Source organism: Cyprinus carpio, chromosome A15, assembly GCF_018340385.1.
Source record: "Cyprinus carpio isolate SPL01 chromosome A15, ASM1834038v1, whole genome shotgun sequence".
In the NCBI taxonomy this organism is placed as follows: Eukaryota; Metazoa; Chordata; class Actinopteri; order Cypriniformes; family Cyprinidae; genus Cyprinus; species Cyprinus carpio.
Genome location: NC_056586.1, coordinates 2,351,699 through 2,373,684, shown reverse-complemented (window position 1 = coordinate 2,373,684; position 21,986 = coordinate 2,351,699). Strand labels below are relative to the sequence as shown.

The 21,986-nt window shown below is 39.5% G+C and overlaps 2 protein-coding genes across 3 annotated transcripts in view; both read right to left on the bottom strand.

Annotated features, from left to right (window-relative positions):
- Positions 1 to 21,986, bottom strand: part of LOC109100436 (immunoglobulin superfamily member 1-like) — a gene marked incomplete at its 5' end in the record, with an annotated part of 56,255 nt that overhangs the window by 17,876 nt on the left and 16,393 nt on the right. The gene's annotated exons all lie outside the window — the stretch shown is intronic.
- LOC109112509 (natural cytotoxicity triggering receptor 1-like) overlaps positions 1 to 21,986 on the bottom strand; it is a 33,467-nt gene that overhangs the window by 11,322 nt on the left and 159 nt on the right. Inside the window, exons 2-4 of one of the 2 annotated variants that reach the window (XM_042770788.1) lie at positions 21,246 to 21,292; positions 12,813 to 12,891; positions 11,749 to 11,784 (exon numbers count right to left, since the gene is read on the bottom strand). In XM_042770788.1, coding sequence (XP_042626722.1) covers positions 11,749 to 11,784; positions 12,813 to 12,843 — 67 coding nt within the window. In that variant the 5' untranslated portion in view covers positions 12,844 to 12,891; positions 21,246 to 21,292. The remainder of the gene's footprint in view (positions 1 to 11,748; positions 11,785 to 12,812; positions 12,892 to 21,245; positions 21,293 to 21,986) is intronic. The other variant, XM_042770787.1, reaches the window with a different exon arrangement.

Here is a 21,986-nt window from a genome sequence, read left to right as displayed (position 1 = left end):
AAGCCACTGGATGTTTTGATTGTCTTTGAAGAAGAATAGGTGATGTCAGCCAAGTCTAGGGTCAGTGCACTGGTGCTGTTTTTGCACTTTATGCCCTCATTTAGAGTACACTAACTTCTCAAAGCAGCTTTACAGAAAATGCATGTCTACATTACAATTTAGCCTGATCTGTACTATAAATACTATACATTTCAACTTCAATAGTGTTGTATCGTGATTTAAAGTGATACTACATGGGTGTACTCACTTCTGTTGTATACTGTATGTTTGACTGGAAGCAATATTGACATGATGTACTGATACAGTTCCTCACTGCTAATCATGATGTTCATTTTATTAAGTAGTATGGGTTTAATATACAGGATAATGCATGTTCAAACCGTGATAAAGCGTCATACCAGTATAGTGTTCCTGTGGCACAGTGGTAGAGCATTGTGCTAGCGGCACAAAAGGTTGTGGGTTTGATCTCACATACTGGTAAAAAAAAAAAAAATGTATAGCCTGAATGCATTGTGAGTCGCTTTGGATAAAAGTGTCTGCTAAATGCATAAATTAATTAAATTATCGTTACAACCCTAGTTTCCACACACAAGTACATTTGATGTCTGAGCGGCCAATTCTTTATAGAATTGTAACATTTTTTGTTTTGTCAAGTCAAGTCTGCTTAATTGCCAATTCTTCCACATGTACAGTACACCACAAGTCACTTCAAGTCGTCACTTTTATTGTCACATCACCACAGAACATGTGCCTTGGTGAGTGAAATTCTTGGGAGCGTGCTGCAGAAATTGCAGAAACAATTTACATATAACCATACAGACTTCAACAGATGACAATGTGCAAATATGCACATACATATAGTCAGTACACACAGTGTACTATTAGACATACTTACAGTTAGCACTACACATTACGCAATATGTACATACATACAGATTATACACTATACACAGTATGTTTACATTCTACATTATGTAGACATATATACGCATAAAGATATGCTAAGGTGCAACAGATTATACATTAACTGGATACACAAAATGGCATGGATGTGCATTGGATGGTATCCAGTGGTAGCAGATAGATTATTGTTTTAAATGCAGTGTGTATGTATAGTCCAGTGTTGAACTGTTGACGTTAAAGTGCAGTGTGTGGCATACCATATTGTGGGAGTATGCTGTAGGGTGTATTAGTTTTGACTGTTCATTAGTCTGATAGCCTGAGGGAAAAAGCTATCCCTCAGTTGGCTAGTGCGGGATAGGATGCTGCGGAGATGTCTCCCTGATGGCAGCAGAGAGAGCAGTCTGTGGGACGGGTAGCTGGAGCCACTGATGATCTTCCGGGCTTTCCTTACACACCGCCTGGTCTAGATGTCCTGGAGGGAGGGAAGCTCACCTCCAACAATGTGGCGGGCAGTTCACACGATCCTTTGCTGAGCTTTGCGGTTGCCAGCGGTGCTGTTTCCAAACCAGGCAGCACATGGCAGATAGTGCAAACCAGTGAAGTAAACAATGCAGATATAATGATTGTAGTGCAAAAGAGCTTATTCAGTCTGATTAAAGTGTCAAAAATCTCAGAGAGCAGTTCTTTATTTAAACTGACAGAAGAGGTAGTTGAATTAGGTCATTTAACTGCTGAATGAGGTAGTGAGCAGACCAATGCTGTGCAAAGTGTCTGATGCAGGTCCCAGTGTGTTAATGGGAGCTGGTTGTGGGGGGGGGGACTGAGGTTCAGAGTTCAGTGGTGCCTGGGTTCAGCTTTCTGACAGCCTGATGAATGAAGCTGTCCTTCAGTCTGCTGGTCCTGTCCTGGAGACTCCGCAGTCTCCTCTCTGATGTCAGCAGACTGAAGAAGCTGTGTGACAGGTTAGTGGGATCACCTGCGATGCAGAGGGCTTTACGGGTGAGACGAGTTCCAAAAATGTCCTGGAGGTAGGGGAGAGAGACAATCAATAATCTTCTCAGCTGCTCTCACTATGCGTTGTAGGAGCCTGTCCTCCAACAAAAAACAACCATATACGTCGTTTGTGCAAGCACCTTATTATGACCTATATTTACGTTTTTAAGTTAAGCGGCCTCTAGCGGGCGTAAAAATAATGACAGTATCGCGTTGCGTCTGTCGTCATGAAATGACGTATAACGTCATTACCAATCAAAACGCACGTTTATTTAAATGCAATGTGTGTACTTTTTACACCGATCTCACAGTAATTTGTACATATTTTACTAGGTGGCTTATTGAAAAAAGACTGTTCGAATGACCACACCTAACCCCACCCCCTTAACCTAACCCTAACAGAAATCATGCTAAATTATGATTTATTGAGTATATACATTTTACGTGCACGTCCGTTCTCTGGGATCTAACCCATGATAGCATGATTGCATATCAAGGTATAACGCAATAATCTACCAACTGAGCTACACGAAACGCAAATCACAGTGCAAATAAAAGAGTACAAAACATTAATATGAAAACGACCTTTTGCCGATAGGGGCGCAATTGTAGTATACGCTCTGATGGGTCGTATTTCAGGGATTTGGAAAAACGACCAATACGAGCGTATTAGTTGGAGGACAGGTTGGTTGTAGAGTCTTCCAGCAGGACGCGTTGCAGGCGCCATACCACACAGTGATGCAGCTCGACAGAATGCTCCCGATGGTGCCTCTGTAGAAGGTACACATGATGGGGGCCGGGGGTCTGGCTCTTCTCAGTTTGCGGAGGAAGTAGAGATGCTGCTGTGATTTCTTGGCCAGTGCTGCGGTGTTGTCGGTCCAGGAGAGGTCCTCTGAAATGTGCACACCCAGGAACTTGGTGCTGCTCACTCTCTCCGCAGTTGCACCGTTGATGGTCAGAGGAGCATGCTGAGTGTGCACTCTCCTGAAGTCAACAACAATCTTCTTCGTCTTCTCCACGTTCAGAGAGAGATTGTTGTCACTGCACCACCCAGCCAGGCGGCTCACCTCGCTCCTGTAGTTTGTCTCATCTCTGTTGCTAATGAGACCTACCACAGTCGTGTCATCTGCAAACTTAATAAAGAGATAGGAGTTGTGTGAAGGTGTGCAGTCGTGGGTCAGCAGAGTGAAGAGGAGGGGGCTCAGCACACACCCTTGGGGACCCCCAGTGTTCAGTGTGATGGTGCTGGATGTGTTCCTGCCGACCCGTACTACCTGAGGTCTTCCAGTCTGAAAGTCTAACAGCCAGCTGCACAGCGAAGTGTTGAGCCCCAGCTGGACCAGTTTGTTAATGAGCTGTTGAGGTTTGATTGTACTGAATGCTGAACTGAAGTCTATGAACAGCATTCTGACGTACAAGTCTTTTTTCTCTAGATGTGTGAGTGCTGAGTGAAGGGTAGTGGCGATGGCATCATCGGTCGAGCGGTTGGACCGATATGCAAACTGGAAGGGGTCCAGGGAGGGGGGGAGGGCAGACCTGATGTGGTGCATGACTAGCCGTTCAAAGTAGGTCTTCACAGTGCACCCGAGACCCGTCGACCCGGGACCCGACCCGGGACCCGTACGGGTTCGGGTCTATATTTTAAATGATCAGCTGGGTCCGGGTCAGGTCCGAATCTATTACATCGGGTTCCGGGTCTGTTTAACATTGTGTGTAATACCCGTGCGATCGGAGTCATCGGACTCGGAGAACACCCGGCCGTGATCAGACACTGCTTGTGTTTTTTGTAACTTGCAACTTGTAAAATTAGGAAAAGAAAAGTGTAAAAAAAAAAGCGATCTCTCTCTCACTGCCGTTAGAATCAAAGCGCGCAGAGTTAATGCAAGTGCACGCATGGTAATAATGCTTGCAGACTTGACACACTCATATTTAATATATTTCAAATCAGCAACAAAATCTGAGGTGAACTGTCACACGAATGTTTTCTATGACGCTCAAAATTGCGTTAAAAAGCATATTTTAGGTTGATCCAGCGAGCACGCATGTGCAGTCTCAAGCACGTGTCATGTTTCTATGGCAACCAGTGAGGGACACAATGACTTTGACCACCAAACCACACTTTACATTTTCTCCCATTTTTATAATAATATAAATGAACCGTTTAATCTTAAAGTTTTAGTGGTCAGATTCAGACTCGATGCAGAGCAGAGAGCACAGAGATGATAGCAAATAAATAATGTCAGTGGCCATGGCACTGAACGAACAGTCGTTATTATAGTTCAAAAGGGCAAACAGTCGAAGTTATTATGCGAGTTAACTCGAGTCAGAATGTAACGTTACATGTGCACAGTTGCATTTGTCATCCGACACCGTGACATCAAGTGGACTTTTGAAGCTAAAATAATGAGTGGATTAAGCTTGGACTTGGAATAACGAGAGGAATAACATGGATAACTTTCTTGTCTGAGGATTGTAATGCATCACAGGCAGTCAGGTACAAGAAAGAGAGACTACAGCTCCTTAAATTAGGTAAGACAAAAAGTTGTATTTTTCGCAACAGGTTTATTGACTTGTAATAGCAATTTAAGGTGGAATATGTGACAATCGGGTCCAGTCGGGTTTGTTTCTTCCTGGCGGGTTCGGGTCCAGCTTTCAAATAGTAGACGGTTCTGGGTCGGGTCCGGGTAGGCATTTCTCGGAACTACACGGGTCCGGGTCCAGCTTTTGAAATAACAGACGGGTCCGGGTCGGTTCGGTGTAGTACATTACGGGTCTTTTTCGGGTTCGGGCACAAATTTTTGGACCCATGAAGACCTCTAGTTCAAAGCACTTCATGGGTATAGGGGTTAGTGCAACAGGACGGTAGTCATTGAAGCAGGATGGAGACAGCTTCTTCGGGACTGAAATGATGGTGGTAGCTTTAAAGCATGTGAGAACAACAGCCTGACTAAGCGAGATGTTGAAAATGTCTGTGTAGACATCAGAGAGTTCCACTGCACAGTCTCTCAGTACACGCCTAGAAATGTTGTCAGGACCCGGAGCTTTGCGTGGTCGCCAGGAGGAGGTGGAGTCTTCTGTGCAGTGGTGCTGTTTTGTGCCTCAAAGCGAGTGAAGTAGGCATTCAGCAGGGAGATGGTGCTGTCACAGGTCCGCGGTGGGGGCTTGTAGTCCGTAATGGTCTGTATCCCCTGCCACAGGCTCCGAGTGTCTCTGCTGTCGCTGAATCGATGGGCTATCCTCCTGGAGTACTGTCTCTTATTCTCTCTGATGCCACGGGATAGGTTGGCCCTGGCTGTCTTCAGGCCCCCCTCATCTCCAGCATCTCCAGCTGTAGTCTGTAGACCTCCCCCTTCATCCACGGCTTCTGGTTGGCCCGGACAGTGATGGTCTTTGTGAGAGTTACATCATCATTACACTTGGTGATGTAGGCAGTGGCAGTCTCTGAGTACTCTTGGAGGTCTGTGGAGTTATTTTATGTGGCAGCCTGCTTAACAGTCTTGAAGAGCCTCTGATGACCCTTCAGGCCACACTTGTATCTGTTTGTGAACTGGTTTGGTGACTTAAATGAGCAGTCTGTATGCAGGCATTAGCATGACAGTGATGTGGTCTGAGGCAAAAAGGTGGGGGAGGGGGAGGGCTTTGTATGCTCCTTTCTGGGTGCTGTAAATAAAATCCAAAATGTTTTTACCTCTTGTTGGAAAGTTAATGTGTTGGTGTATTTTTGGGAACACACTCTTTAAGTCTGTGTGGTTGAAATCCTCAGCCAAGATGAGAAAAGCATCAGGGTGGGCTGTCTGCTGCTCACTGATGTGCTGTTACAGTTCATTCAGTGCCTTACTCCTGTTGTTGATGTTGGAGCAGGGAGGAGTGTAAACAGCAACGAGCAGTATGGCTGTATATTCCCTCGGTAGATAGAACGGCCGGCACTTAATAATCATAAACTCCACAAGGGGTAACAGTGTTTGCAGACCACAACAGCATCGTGGCACCACGCATCATTGATGTAAACACAAAGCCCGTCGCCCCGTGATTTACCTCCCGCGACGAGGACTCTGTCCACTAGATAGCATGTCAGCTGGTCGAGCTGGATGGCGCAGTCTGGAACGCTGTTGCTAAGCCATGTTTCCGTGAACACAAAAACATATCAGTCTCTTACAGTCCTCTGAGTTGAGCGTAGTAATCGGATGTATTCCAGTTTATTGTCCAAAGAGTGTACATTAGCCAGTACGATGGTGGGGAAAGCTGGCTTGTGTGGGTTAGCTGTTAGCCTAGCCCGGATACCTCTGTGCTTACCCCTCTTCTGCTTCCTCTCACGCCACTTGTGGCACCTCCGCTGTGGGCGAGATGCAGTAGTGGGGGTCGGTGATGGTGAAGGCCTCCGGAGCAGGCCGAGATCCCACAGCTCTTCAGTGTGCATGGAGTTTAACTCTAAAAAAGTGGTTCTGCCAACTAGTGTTGTTTTTGGCGGCCTGTTTAAATTTTAGTTTTAGTCTAGGCTTTGTGTGAAGCTGTCATTTTAGTTTTTATTAGTTTTAGTCACGTTCATACTCTTTTTAGTCTAGTCTAGTTTTAGTCGACGAAAACTGATGACATTTTAGTCTAGTTTTAGTCGATAAAAACTGATGACATTTTAGTCTAGTTTTTATCAAACAAAAACTGATGACTTTTTAGTAATGCAATTATATTTAACCCAGTCAATATACTAAAAGTACCTAGTAGTATAGACAAAACCATCATTTTCTTTTAGCCAAACCCATTTCAAACAAGGTTATCTTATTATATTATTGTTACCTTATAGACTCAAGAATACATCCATTCCAGACATGGAAGATGCTCTGATTTGAATTTACAACATTTATTTTACCAACCAAACATGTTAGAAGTACACACACATAAATTTAAATAAAATAAATAAATAAATAAAAATCTGCAAATTTTTCTCCCAAAGATGAACCCCAGCTGGCCGGCCATCCGTCCCTTTCTCTGTGTCAAGGCATATTTATACTCGACAAGTCCGCAAGTTCGCTTGGGTGGGCGCGGAAAATATGACGTCATCGCGGTGTTGCCGAAGTTCGCTTTGAGTGCACGCAAACTAATTTCTTGTGGCGGAGTGCAAAGCATTTTTTTTTTTTAACTTTCCACATAGCTCCGCATCCGAACATGCACGAGTTCAGGCTAATTCTAGCCGAACATGCACGTCTGTGCCGGCGTTTGTGTGAAACAAAAGCAGTTTAATATGGAGGGAGATGCAAAACTGGTTATGTTCCAAAGATGTTAAATTCCCACCATTCAATGTGAAGGTAGTCAGGTTTGGTATTTTTCATGAAAACAAAGATTTTGAATTTGTTCTCAATTCTCTGATATGTTTTGGGAAATTTTTATTCACAAATGTAGATGGTTTAAATCTAAACCCAACTTTATCCATTGGTGTAACGAGCTAAAACTCTTATATAAATCCTTAAAACTTAAGAATAAAAAAGCCCTTAAGTTGACTTCTCTGTTGGAATTGTATAATTTAATTTAAAAGCCCATTTTGTTGTATTGTTTTCCTATTTATGTATTGTTTTTATTATTATTATTATTATTATTATTTATCTTTTTTTTTTGTGGTTGTTATATGTTTGGTTATGCTCAACCAAACTCCATAAGGTGAAGGGGGAAATTTTTTTTGCATAGTTTGTCCAAGGCTTCTTATTTGAAGTACGCTTTATTTTTATTGTATAAAATTAGAATTCATTTAGATATTAATTATACACTATTTGCTTAAAGTTGTCTTGTGTTTGATGCGAAATACAGCCAATAGTTTAAGATTGTTTTAAGTTTGTACATAAAGAAATGATTCATTCATCAACTCATTCATCACAAGACTTGTACTGGCAAATAACTTCTCACAGGTGATTCCCGACGGTTTTAGAGGACAATTACTCCTCGTCGCTCTCCTGTCGTTTCAAAGAACAGTACAACGGCGAACGTGACAAGTATAAAAGCCTCGTCCATTTTGGAAGATGCGCGCGCAGTCAACGGAGCCAGGCGAAAGTATATTTCCCGCTAAATTTTGTTTGTTGTCATCTTCATAATAATCCCGCGAGGAAGTGAGGTCGGTCGCATCTGCGCAGTGCGACCTGATGCAGCCCTGAAGTGAGACACAGGAAACAGAAATACTGCAAAATAATAATAAAAACGAGACTAAACGAGACGAAATAACGTTATAACATTTCGTTTCGTCTCGTTTTCATCAGCGAAAACGGAGACATTTTAGCATAGTTTTTATTTTGTTAACCACATTTAGTCTCGTTTTTATTCGTCAACAATATTGCATTATACATTTAATTATAGGTGTCGGCACATGACCAGCATTTACGTTGCGTCTCGTCTCGTTTTCGTCACGTGATAAAGGTTCGTTGACGATGATATTTAGTCAACACTACTTTAGGCAACACTACTGCCAACATAGGCATAAACTCACGACTGTATGCGTGCTTTAAGACAGGTAGACGCGATGAAGACATACAAAAACACTGCGACTCACAAGACAAAAAACACGAAAACACTGTTCTGACGGGAGTGAGAGAAGCCGCTGCGTGTGGATGCGCCGCCATCTTGTTAGGTAACGATTGTGTTGTATTGTTTTTGTTTTGTTTTATTGTATTTTTTCACATGTTTGAAATAAAGTCTCAAAAAAAAAAAAAAGAAAAAGAAAATTCAGCAATAAAGTGAAGTTTGTGTGTTGCTGCTGTTACAATTTTTTTTTATTTTCTTTATGTTTGTTTCTTTCAGCGTTCTTTTTATTTAAGAACATGGTTGGTGCATTTTATGATTTGCAATACTAAAACCATTTGAGGTTTAAATAAACACTGTTTGAATTATTAATAATTTGTCTCTGTCTGTCATTGAAGTTATGTATTTATTGTAATGACTTTGAAAAGCTGATTCAGCATTAGGAAAAAATTTGCATATTTTTACTCAAAAATAATAAATTTATAGTATATTGCTTGTGTGTTTCAAAGACACTCATAATTAATTTGTAAGAGATTTTTTAATTTTTTTATTTAAATATACTAAATTTCAACTTCATTGCCAGAGATATGACATTGAAGTATATTTTAGTACACATTAATTGCATATTCAGAAGTACATATTTACCATATTTCAAAGTACACATAAAATATACTAAAATCCCACTTAAGTGGTTCAAAAATATCACTCAAAAGTTCAACTAATTGCAATTAATGTCATTTTAAACTAATATATTTGAAATTAAGTACAAATAATATGCATTTATGCATAGAAAACAAAAATAACTTTATTCAACAATTCCTTTGTACACTGTAAAACCCGACAAGTAACTTAACTCAAACCGTTTGAGTAAACAGATATCCTTAAAAACCTGACAAGTTAGGTTTACTCAAACCGTTTAAGGAAACAGATTGCCTTAAACCATTTAAGTTTTAAAACTAACACACTGTAAAACCCGACAAGTAACGTAACTCAAACCTTTTGTGTAAACAAATATCCTTAAAAAACATGACAAGTTGGGTTTACTCAAACCGTTTGAGGAAACCGATTGCCTTAAACCATTTAAGTTTTAAAACTTAACAGTTATGAGTACTCTGAACTTAATGTCAGTTGAGTTCACTGAAAGAAGATATACATTGCAATTAAAAAATTAAGTGATTAATTGAGTGATAATTGAGAATTAGTGATGAACAACTGCTGTTAACAAACAGAATCACTGAAGAAAAGAGAGAAAGGAACTACAACTGACTTCAGACACAGCCTCACTAAAACCTGACAAGTTATGTTAACTCAAACCGTTTGAGATACTCAACTTACAGTACATTCAGATTAGCATTTTTTTTATCTTAATGAGTACTCTGAACTTAATTCAGTTGAGTTCACTGAAAGAAGATATACATTGCAATTAAATAATTAAGTGATTAATTGAGTGATAATTGTGAATTAGTGATGAACACCTGCTGTTAACAAACAGAATCACTGAAGAAAAGAGAAACACAAGAACTACAACTGACTTCAGACACAGCCTTAGATAAAATAAACTGAAATAAAAATACATTAAATCTCTCAAGATCTGATTAAAACAACCCCACAAACAGCATCACCAGCTCCACTTATTAATAACCAGACTGGCTTTATTTCTGTCAGACGTCTACAGAAGATCTTATTGAGAATTAACTAAGGTTTAGATGTTGATTTATTGTTTCATTTGAAGTAACCATGTTAGAGATCAGTGTTTGCTTTAGTTGGGTTCTTCACCCTTGATTTCTGTCTTAGTTTTTTCTCTGGCTGTTGTAACCATTTGTTGTAACTCAAAAGCCCAGAGAAAATATCATCAGGTGTTTATACACACACACTCACACTCTTAGAAGCTGCTTTTATCCAAAGCAACTTACACTGCATTCAGGTTAGCATTTTTTTTTTTTTAATCTAACCTGTACCTAGATGTTGGTTGTTATACTGTATATTGGTGATGATGATCATTAATTATTTAACTGTTTGGAGTCTAATCTCTGATGAAATAGGTCTTGTGTAAATAGTTGGATTAATTACTGTAAAAGTGTATATAATAATCAGTAAATAATCAGTTAATATAAAAAACTTTCGAAACAGTTTGGTTTTCTGTGATGTCACTTAGTCACACACAGACATCAATAATCAGCATATGAACCTCAACAATGGTGACCATAAAAAAAAAAAAAAAAAAAAAACAATGCAGCAGAGCATGCTGGGAGCCATGGATGAGTTTTTGTACTACAATTGTACCCAGCATGCATTGCAGCATGTTTTTTTTTTTTTTTTTCCGTAACCATTGTTGAGGTTCATATTCTGATTATTGATGTCTGTGTGTGACTAGTAAACACCATAGAAGACCAAACTGTTTGGAAATGCCTTTATATTAACTGATTATGAAAGAACCACTGACTTTTTGAATGGCTTTCATTGTAATCAACTGAACTAACTATAGAACACTTATTTAGTAAGATTTTGAAACTCTGAGCAGCTGTATAATTGATGATTATCATTACCAATATGCTGTATAACAACCAATACCTGATCATATTTTCTCTGGGTTTTTTGGGTTATAACAAACATGTTTCAAAAACACATGGTTACAACATCCAAAACAAAATAATCTAAGACAGAAATCAAGGGTCAAAAGCCCAACTAAAGCAAACACTGATCTCTAACATGGTTACTTCAAATGAAACAATAAATCAACATCTAAACCTTAGTTAATTCTCAATCAGATCTTCTGTAGATGTCTGACAGAAATAAAGTCAGTCTGGTTATTAATAAGTGGAGCTGGTGATGCTGTTTGTTAACAGCAGCTGTTCATCACTAAAGCTCAATCAGCACTTAATTAATCACTTGATTACATAATTGCAAAGTTTTAAAACTTACATGGTTTAAGTAAAGGCAAACTTTTTACTTATCATTTTGCACTCAGTTGTGTTTACTTATAATATTAAATACATCTGCGTATGCTGTTCTGTATCAGCTGTGCCACAAGGATGCGCTGTTTCTATGTATATTTAGCTTTGATTTGATTTGCACATGGCAGATGGAGTATTCTGACAATGACTTTCATACCTTTTATGGACCTTGACACTGTCATTTATTTGGCGGTCTATGGGGACAGTCACAGGCCTCCCGGTTTTTTATCCAAAATATCTTAAATTGTATTCTGAAGACGAACAGAGCTTTTACAGGTTAAGAACGACATGGGGGTAAGTTATTAATGAAAAAATGTTCATTTTGGGGTGGAGTATCCCTTTACACAGCGAAAGTGTACTTAAGTGCACTTCTTTTTCACAAGGGATTAAATTCACTCACCTTCAGTGTGTGCAGAGTGGATGCTTGAAATCAGCACTAAAACACAGAGAAAAACTCACTAGAATGTGAACATGGAGCTGATATTGTGTATTTTACATTAGCCACATAAAGGTAGACTATATTCTTCCTTTGCTTCTAAGACACCATTTTACTCTCAAATGTTCACAACATAGTTTTGTTTCAATATCTAAATAAAATATGTTGTAGCCATTTAAGAAAATGTTTTTTATATATATATATATATATATATATATATATATATATATATATTATATATATATATATATATATATATATATATATTATGTTTAAATATTGTTTGTTTTGTTTTATCTAATCAGTTAATTATAAAAAAAACTGCGCAATCTGTAAACGTCTTAAAGGGTGTGGTAATGAATTGAATGGCAATACGCCGTTAGTAATTGAACGGGTCAGACACAATTTTTGACCACTTCATATGTTCTGTTTCGTGGAAAGTCCTTTTGTGAATGAATTTTTTGTATAATTTGTATCTTAATTTTAATTGTTGTTTTGTTGATCAATTATTGAATAAAATGAATAAGAACAGGAAAAGGAACGCATCGTGGAAAGAAGTGTGTGACCAAATGCAAACCCACTCCATGCTTCCACAGCCTGAAGAAAAGGCCAAAACATATATCAATATTTAGCTTAATTCATTTCATTTCTTTTTTTTATCATCATAGCAGAGAGACAGTTTGATCACAAGCAGAGTAATAAAGATACACTTTTGCTAACTGTGTACTATTGAACAAAGCAACAGAACTGATTCTACAAACAAAACAAAAAAAAAACGATTGACTGACCAAACAGACTGACCAAAACACAACGGAGTGCATTTCTCTTTCACTAACTGCACACTTACTCCCTCAAGCTCATTTTTTTCTCATATATCATGGACTAGAACTGAATTTGAAAGTCTGAAAGCAGAATAAAAAAATTTAAAAAATTAAAACAAATCCAGTAACACTAAATCACTTGATCCTGTTCACAATATAAGAGCAATTAAAATCCACTGAAATACATCAAGAGAAAGCATTACTCACGGAGCACAAGATGAAGTTGACTGAGCTCCATACTGACCGAATAATGACAGACGGTTAAAGACTCGAGACTTCCTGATACCTACAGTCAACACAATGACTCATTAAAGACATACAAATACACCTCATGTGTTAGAGAGAAAAAATATTCAAGATTGTTGATAATCTTGCAGAGTACACAACTTCATTACTTGAGTGAAAGTACAGATACTGTACTACTGGTCAAATACTACTCCACTACAAGAAAAAGTTGTGAAGACAGGTTTTTACTTAAGTAAAAATACGAAAGTACATGCTTTTAAAAGCACTTAAGTATCAAAAGTAAATGCATTGTTTCATTGTCACGTTGTTTACAATACCATATGCCACTAATGCAACCTACTGAATACACTGATTAGCTTGTATTATCTTTGGAATTAAGATTTATGTTTTATGTTACCAAACCTATAAAAATAGAACAACTGAATGAAGATAATCATCTTTACTTTTTATTTAACACTCCTACAGCTAAACTGAACTCATTTTAATACTTGTTTAAAAGTTACAAAGTTATTTTTTAAAGATATGTTGAAGGATATGATATGGTTCATTTTAGGCAAACAAAGCAAACATTGAAAAGAAAACAAATCTTTAGTCTTTTCAGAAAACTGGAACATACTCTCTCAGTATGGCCATGGGTATGCATGTTGCGCCAAAGAACCATCTTTTTAAAGTTTGCCATCAACTGATCAGTGTTCATAAAATGCTCATAAATCAGTGAACTTCACAACATGTGGCTAGGGTTGGGTATTGTTTGAATTTTATCCATTCCGATTCTGATTCCATTTCTTGATTTCAATTCTTATCGATTCCCAGTTTAGATTCCAAAGTTGTAAAACATTTTGACCTGTGTGATCATCATTTGTTTGCAAAAAAAAAAAAAAGTATTTATGTGCAGTGTTTTGACAATAAAATAATGTTCAGATTTATATACTTCCTTGACCAGTTTTTAGCAGCAATTTACCAGTAGGCCTTAGTAGTAAGCTTTTTTATATAGTAATAACGTTTGCACCATTTTTGATGGATATACACTCACTGGCCACTTTATTAGGTACACCTCGCTAGTACCGGGTTGGACCCCCTTTTGCCTTGAGAACTGCCTTAATTATTTGTGGCATAGATTCAACAAGGTGTTGGAAACATTCCTCAGAGATTTTGGTCCATATTGACATGATGGCATCACGCAGTTGCTTCAGATTTTTCGGCTGCACATCCATGATGCAAATCTTGATACAATACAACTTTTAACACACTTTAAAACAATTGTAATTTAGTATATTTTCTAAAAATATATTTTACAAAAATATACTTGAAAAGTTCTATTTTTTATATTTATTTGCACTTTACTTAACTATACATTATGAATATTGTTTAACTGTGTGCTTAAAATGATCATTGTAACAATGCATTGAAAGTATACCTTCAAAGTACATTATTAAATAACCTGAAGTTGTAGTATATTTTAAGTCACATTTTTGAGTAAATTTTAAGTTTACTTTTTCATGCTTGGACTTCAGTTTATTACTTTGACATACGTTGTTTTCAGAAAGTAATAAAACAAATTAATAAAGCGAATGCATTATAAAGTGTGCAGTCAAGATAACACAGTCTATATTGCATGGCCAAAAACACTCACTCTGCATTACTATTATATCACTGCATCATTATAACATATCATCATAAATTTAATGGAGAAATAAAGCTGAAAAACAACAACTGGCATTTATTTCTCTGTATAAAGCTGCAGAAGTATTTCCCCATAATCATTTTTAGTCCTCTTCCAATATTATTTGGAAGTAAAATGACATACAGTTTGTCTTCAGACCTAATAATTACACATTTCCATGTGAGTGGTTGAGGATGGACAGCAAAAACATTATGAGACACTATATAAATGTTGAGGATATACTGTATTTAGCTGAACATCTCAAAAAAAAAAAAAAAAAAAAACATCTTTAGCTAAAACACAGAATCTGTTTGTAGTGGATACAGAAGATTATATATAAATATGTATATAAATCTTTCATATTAAGCCTACATTAAGCTTTTTTTATGTAATTACTTTTACTTATTTTTAGTGTATTTCCAAAAAAGATTCAAAAAACGCGCCCGTTTTCTAGTCAGTCCCACTACTACACCCCGACCAATCAAACCCTATCTGAACACCACCAAAGTGACGAATGTCTGAAGCCCTTCCCTCTCATAGGTTCACTCCTATGCTGTGATGACGTCATCGCTTTGGGAACACCTTCAGTGTGACGAATGTCTGAAGCCCTTATACCATTACACCAATTCGTTGGCCGAATAGTGCTTAGCACCGCCCCAACGCGCACGTAGGTGAGCTATATCAGCGTGCTGTGCGCTATTTCATCAGATTTAATTTCCTTCAGGAAGCAAATCATCTGTTGCCCGTAGGAAAGCGTTTTTCGTCATGTTCTCAGCTGTTTTCCTTATAAGAGCAGTTTACTCCTCTTCAGCCGACACGATGAGTTACAGAAGATGCGTCGAGCTGTGTGACAGGTTCATCGCAGGAGGAGAAACTCAAGACAGGTGTGTGCAATGTTTAGGCCTACACCACGCTCAAGCAGCGCTTAGCAGCCTTTCTGATTGTCAGCACTGTGATAGCCTGCGGCTAAAAAGTATTACGAGGCTCGCGGCCTTCTCTAAGAAGGTAGGCCCCGCGTTTAACCCCCGCTGTCTCGTTTCTCCGGTTGCAGAGGCGCCCGCACGAGACGGTCGCTTTGGGCGATGTATGCGAGCCGGAACTCATAGAGGGTGAGACAATGGAGTTTTCTCCTTTTCTCTTGCTCTCTCCAGGCCAAGTGCAAGCGCTCGAAGAGCGCTACGGGAATCCCGTTGTCTTTCTCAATGATAATTTGCGGCCTATGTGACGAAGACGTGCTGTCCACAGTGGCCTCCGATTCGGAGGGTTTTTTGGGGTGAAGTGTGTAGTTCTCTCCCTCTGAGTGGACAGGAGAAACGCACTTCCCCGTCTTACAGCGAACTGTTAGACGTTGTAACACGTGCTGTGGAAAAGTTGGGGTTAGAGTGGGATAGCGAGCCGATGAAAAATCAGGCCCAGTCGAAACTGGACGATCGATTTCTGTCTAGCCGCACTCCATCTCAGCCCGTAGGCCTCTCCCTTTCTTCTAAGACCTCCATCACGAGGTTTCGAGGTCTTGGAAGCAACCTTTTCCGGCTCGTATCACTAATCCCGCCTCCGCTGATTTCGCCACGGTTTCTAAAATGGCAAAACATGGATATGCGGCGATGCCGGCCGTAGAAGAGACTCTTGTGGCACATCTCGCGCCGAACTCGGCTCCGTCTTGGAAGTCACGCCCCCTGTTACCATCCAAGCCGTGCAAAATCACTTCCACCTTGGTCGGGGAAATCTTATATGGCCGCAGGACAAGCCGCGTCTGGGCTCCATTCTATGGGTGTACTCCAGGCTTATTAAGCAGATGTGCTAAGGGGGCTGGACGAGGGAGAAGGCCTGACTCCGGAGGCTGTTAAAGAACTCAGACGAGCTACTGACTTGGCGCTTAGGGCTACCAAGCACACGGCTCGCGCAATAGGCAGATCCATGGCAGGTTTAGTGTCAGTTGAGCGCCACCTTTGGCTCACTCTCACTGACATTAAAGAAAAGGACAAAGGACAGATGGCTTGTTTGGGGATTCAGTCACGACTGTCGTGGAAAAGTTTAGAGCAGCTAAACAACAGTTTCGTCAGCTCATCCCGTGCAGGGCTAGGGAAGTAGAGCGTCAACCACCTGGGGCTCGTTCGCGCTCGTCTACCTTGCAGCGCCTTCACGAGGTTCAGCACCATGAACCTTCAGCTAGATTACTCCCTTGCAGAGACTGGGGCCCTAGGTCATGCCCACCTGCTCACCCACGACAACGCAAAAGGCTAGACCTGAGTTTGACCACCAAGGCCTCTCAATCTCAGGCTTCCAATACCAGTTCCTGATTCCTTTGCTCGTCTTCGGAGGCCAGGCCCTCCTTTGGAGAGTGGGGACAAACCGCACAAGCATATTCACCTCTCTCGTTGTGGCCTCCCGACACAAATCTTAACGGTCCCACCGCATACTGCACCTCGGGCAGTTTCAGGTCGAGTCCTTATGACGAGCACTCCCTCAAAAGATACTCTACGCGTTCCAGCCTTCAGAGTTCTAGGAAAAGTCCAAGGGTCATGCGAGCATGGCCCGTTTATGACAGCCTTCAAAGTCCCCACTCTCGGGGTGGTGGACCGGCCTGACAGGACATCTGGACGTCTTCCTGTTATGGAACCCCCCGCCACTCAGGTGGTTTGGGGCCTTATCCAGGAAAATCAGCTGAATACGTCACGACTAAAGCCCCTAGCGGACTATTGGGCCACATGGAAACGCTTGCCCGACGTCTCACAGTGTGTACTACGCACTGTTCAACATGGTTACACCATTCAATTTTGGAAAGGGCCACCTCCTTTCAGCGAGGTTCTTCCTACGACGGTACGTCCTGGGGAGGCCTCGATTTTAACTCAAGAGATTGTATCGCTCCTAGAGAAAGGGACTATAGAAGAGGTACCCCCCACTCTGATGGAGTCAGGCTTTTACAGCCGATATTTTGTTGTGCCCAAAAAGATGGTGGTTTACGTCCAATTTTGGACTTGCGTCGTCAAAATCTTGCACTCAGAGTGAGCAAGTTCAAGATGCTAACAATGAAGTCCATTCTGTCTCAGATCCAATCCAAGGATTGGTTTGTAACCATCGATCTAAAGGATGCATACATTCACATCCAGATCGTCAAGAGACACAGGAAGTTCCTCAGGTTTGCTTTCGAGGGCAAGGCTTACCAATTTTGTGTTCTTCCATTCGGACTAGCTTTGGATCCTTGAACATTTACAAAATGTATGGACGCAGCTCTGGCCCTGTTGCGGCTCCAAGGCATCAGAATTTTGAATTACCTGGACGATTGGTTAATATTAGCTCAATCTCAGGATGAGGCACTGTCACATCAAGATTTAGTACTCGATCATCTGAGGAGCCTTGGGTTACGGACAAACCTACGACTTGGATTCGTGGATTCATCACTACGGACGCATCCCTTACGGGTTGGGGGGCGGTCCATCAAGGTCATCCAGTCAGTGGGGTCTGGACGGAGGTGCACCGTGGCTGGCACATAAACCGTTTGGAGATGCTAGCAGTCTTTCTGGCTCTCAAACAGTTTTTACCTCAGCTGAGGGGTTTACATTCCCGCCCCCTATACAGACTGGCGAGGCTTGTTCTTTTTTGGGCTCAGACAAAGTTTCTGTCGATCAGGGCAGTCTATGTCCCAGGTCGCCTGAACTCAGGAGCAGACTTGCTATCGAGACAGAGTCTGGAGGAGGGAGAATGGAGATTGCACCCCCAGGTGGTGGATCTCATATGGCAGAAGTTCGTCCGAGCGGAAGTGGACTTGTTTGCTTAGAGCATGACTACGCACTGCCTGCTCTGCTTTTCCCTGTCTCCCCTGTCCCCTCTAGGTCTAAATGCTCTGGCCCACGGATGGCCCAGGACCAATCTTTATGCTTTATGCCTTTATGCAACAAGATGGCTGCAATACTACGAACCTAAAGTGAAGTAAGTCAAGTAGAATTCACATTGATTTAATTGATGGTTTTTAGTGTTATGCAAGATGTAAACCATCACTTTCTGAAAGGTCTTTTAAAGATTTTTTCATTTTCGGATGAATTCCTAGTTTTGCAACTGTAGCAGCACAAATGTGTTTTCTGAAGCAGTACAATGTTTTAGAATGAAAATTAAATCTGAACATTGATCAACTCATGCATACATAGCCCAGACAAACACTGGTTCTTTCATACCACACGAATGACATCATGATATCCAAAGATCAGTGATGTTTGATGTAATGTAGTGTGCCACCATTTTTGATTCAGACTTTATTGGCAGAATGAATAACATTAATTTCAGTTTAGTTTTGCAAATGTATAAGAATTACAAAATACAGAATACAAAATACAACATATCCAAAAACACTCATCTTAAAAGTATAAATGTGTTTTTATAAATTATATTTCCACTTGCACTTATCTTAAAAGTTGCTTTGGGTTTGTATAAAGGTGTGTTGATTTATTAAATTATATTTATTTGGATGTTTTATTAATAAAAAACGAAGAGGTGATGTTGACCAAGTCTAGGGTCAGTGCACTGCTGCTGTTTTTGCATTTTAATGCCCTCATTTAGAGTACATTAACTTCTCAAAGCAGCTTTACAGAAAATGCATGTCTACATTACAATTTAGCCTGATCTGTACTATAAATACTACACTTTGAAAGAAAACAGCACATCCTTGTGACGCAGCTGATACAGAAGAGCATATGCAGCATACTGTGAAATGGAGAGACACAGAGGAGAATGTTGACAAAGGAATTATTGAAAAAGTCGTTATTTTTGTTTTCTTCTTCTACGGTTGAACCACTGATGGCAGATGGACTATTCTGACGATGTCTTTCATACTTTTCTGGATCTTGACAGTGTTACTTGACAGTCTATGAGACAGTCACAGGCCTCCCGGTTTTCATCCAAAATATTTTAAATTGTGTTCTGAAGATGAACAAACTTTTACGGGTTTGGAACGACATGGGGGTAACTGATTAATGACAAAATTTTCATTTTGGGGTGGAGTATCCCTTTAAGTTTGTGTGTTGCTGTGGTTACAAAATGATTTTTTTAATTAATTTTTTTTTTAATGTTTGTTACTTTCAGCGTTCTTTTTATTTAAGAACATGGTTGGTGCATTTTGCTTTGCAATGCTAAAACCATTTGAGGTTTAAATAAACACTGTTTGAATTGTTAGTTAATAATTTGTCTCGGTCTGTCATTGAAGTTATTTATTTATTGTAATGACCTTAAAAAAGTGGATTCAGCATTGGGGGACAATTTGCATATTTTTACTAAAAAAATAAATAAATTCATAATGTATTGCTTGTGTGTTTCAAAGACACTCATACTTAATTTATAATGTACTCGTAATACAAAAAAAGTACCCTTTAATGTCACTAATCAAGCATGTTAATAGGTATATACTTAGTGTACTAAGTATACTTGAAGTTGTTCCAATTTAGCACAAAAAAAAGTACACTAAATACACTTAAAGTTATACTTTAGTATAATTTAATTACTAACTAAAAATACACTTAGTACAAAAACCGTTGTTCCAAAATAGCACACTTCAAGTTAACTAATCATTAACACACTTGAAGTATACTGAAAATTAGTCTGGCTGCAAGTATACTTGGTATACTTGTTTTTTTTTTTACTAGGGCTAAGGAGCCTAAGGTGTGCCAAGAAAATATTCCCTACACTATTACACCACCACCAGCAGCCTGAACCATTGAGACAAAGTCAGAATGGATCCATGCTTTCATGTTCTTTACACCAAATTCTGACCCTACCATCTGAATGTTGCAGCAGAAATCGAGACTCATCAGATCAGGCAACGTTTTCCAATCTTCTATTGTCCAATTTTGGTGAGTCTGTGCGAACTGTAGCCTCCGTTTCCTGTTCTTAGCTGACAGGATCGGCACCCGGTGTGGTCTTCTGGTGCTGTAGCCCATCTGTTTCAGGGTTCGACGTGTTGTGCGTTCAGAGATGGTATTCTGCATACCTGGTTTGTTGTCAACGAGTGGTTATTGAGTTACTGTTGCCTTTCTATCATCTCTAACCAGTCTGCCCATCTCCTCTGACCTCTGACATCAACAAGGCATTTTAGTCCACACAACTGCCACTCACTGGATATTTTCTCTTTTTCAGACCATTCTCTGTAAACCCTAGAGATGGTTGTGTGTGAAAATCCCAGTAGATCAGCAGTTTTTGAAATACTCAGACCAGCCCGTCCTGCACCAACAACCATTCCACGTTCAAAGTCACTTAAATCCCCTTTTTTCCCCATTCTGATGCTCGGTTTGAACTTGAACAAGTCTCTTCACCACATCTAGATGCCTAAATGCATTGAGTCGCTGCCATGTGATTGGCTGATTAGCAATTTGTGTTACCAAGCAATTGAACAGGGTGTACCTAATAAAGTGGCCAGTGAGTGTATTAGCCTACACCATTTGTAATGCCATAGTTTAACTACAAATACTATAGTTAATAAAATGAAACTATGTTAAATTTGTAGTTACTGTAGATTTAGTACAAATAGCATAATTATGGTTACTATAGTGAGAGAATAGTAAATTTGTGAAAACTTTGATTTTACCTCAAATACCATAGTTAAAATAGTTACTACAGTAAAAATATGGTTAATTTTTCTAAAGAGCTTTAATGAGTTAACACAATACACATGCGAGTTCACACAGACATAAAAACTATACATTTCTCTTGTCATGTAGATCAAGGTGTAGGTATTTTTTATTTACCTTATGCCGATCATTATCTTCTATGATCTTTGATCGTAGCGCTCGGCCTACAAGGCATCACATAAAGTTTTCTCTTTAAAATCAATGTGGTGAACACACAGATGAGCTCACAACACTATACATATGTGCCTTTTTCGTCTTTTATTATCGTATTTATCTTTTTAGAGCAGGCTATGCAGTAGTGCAGACTTTCCCGAGGTTGCCAGATTTGTGTAAAAAAAATCAGCCAAACATCCATTCAAAGCTACGCGGTAACTGCAGGCTTAGAAATACTGTAAGACTTGGCAACACTGGAAGGTCCTGGCAGATCGCAGGCCGAATTTTCACAGAAAAAAAGGGTTCAGTAAATCCGAAAATGCACACACTGGAAAAACATATAACGTATAACATATAACATATTACATATAACGACTTTCTACTTGGGGACCTTGATATAAATGTAGCGGAGTAAAAAGCACGATATTTGTCTTTAAAATGTAGTGAAGTTGAAGTTGCCAGTTTCCAGAAAAAAATAATACTCAAGTAAAGTACAGATACTCAAAAAGTGTAGTACTTAAGTACAGTTCTCAAGTAACTGTACTTCGTTACTGTCCACCTCTGTAATCTTGTAATATTTTCAGATAATATCACACTGACTAACATGCAAGTTTTTGACAGAAATGTTGTCATGATTCAGTATCAAACTGAACAGCATAAATCTGCCTTTATGCGAAGTAATATTCTTGTATGAACAAGGAAAAT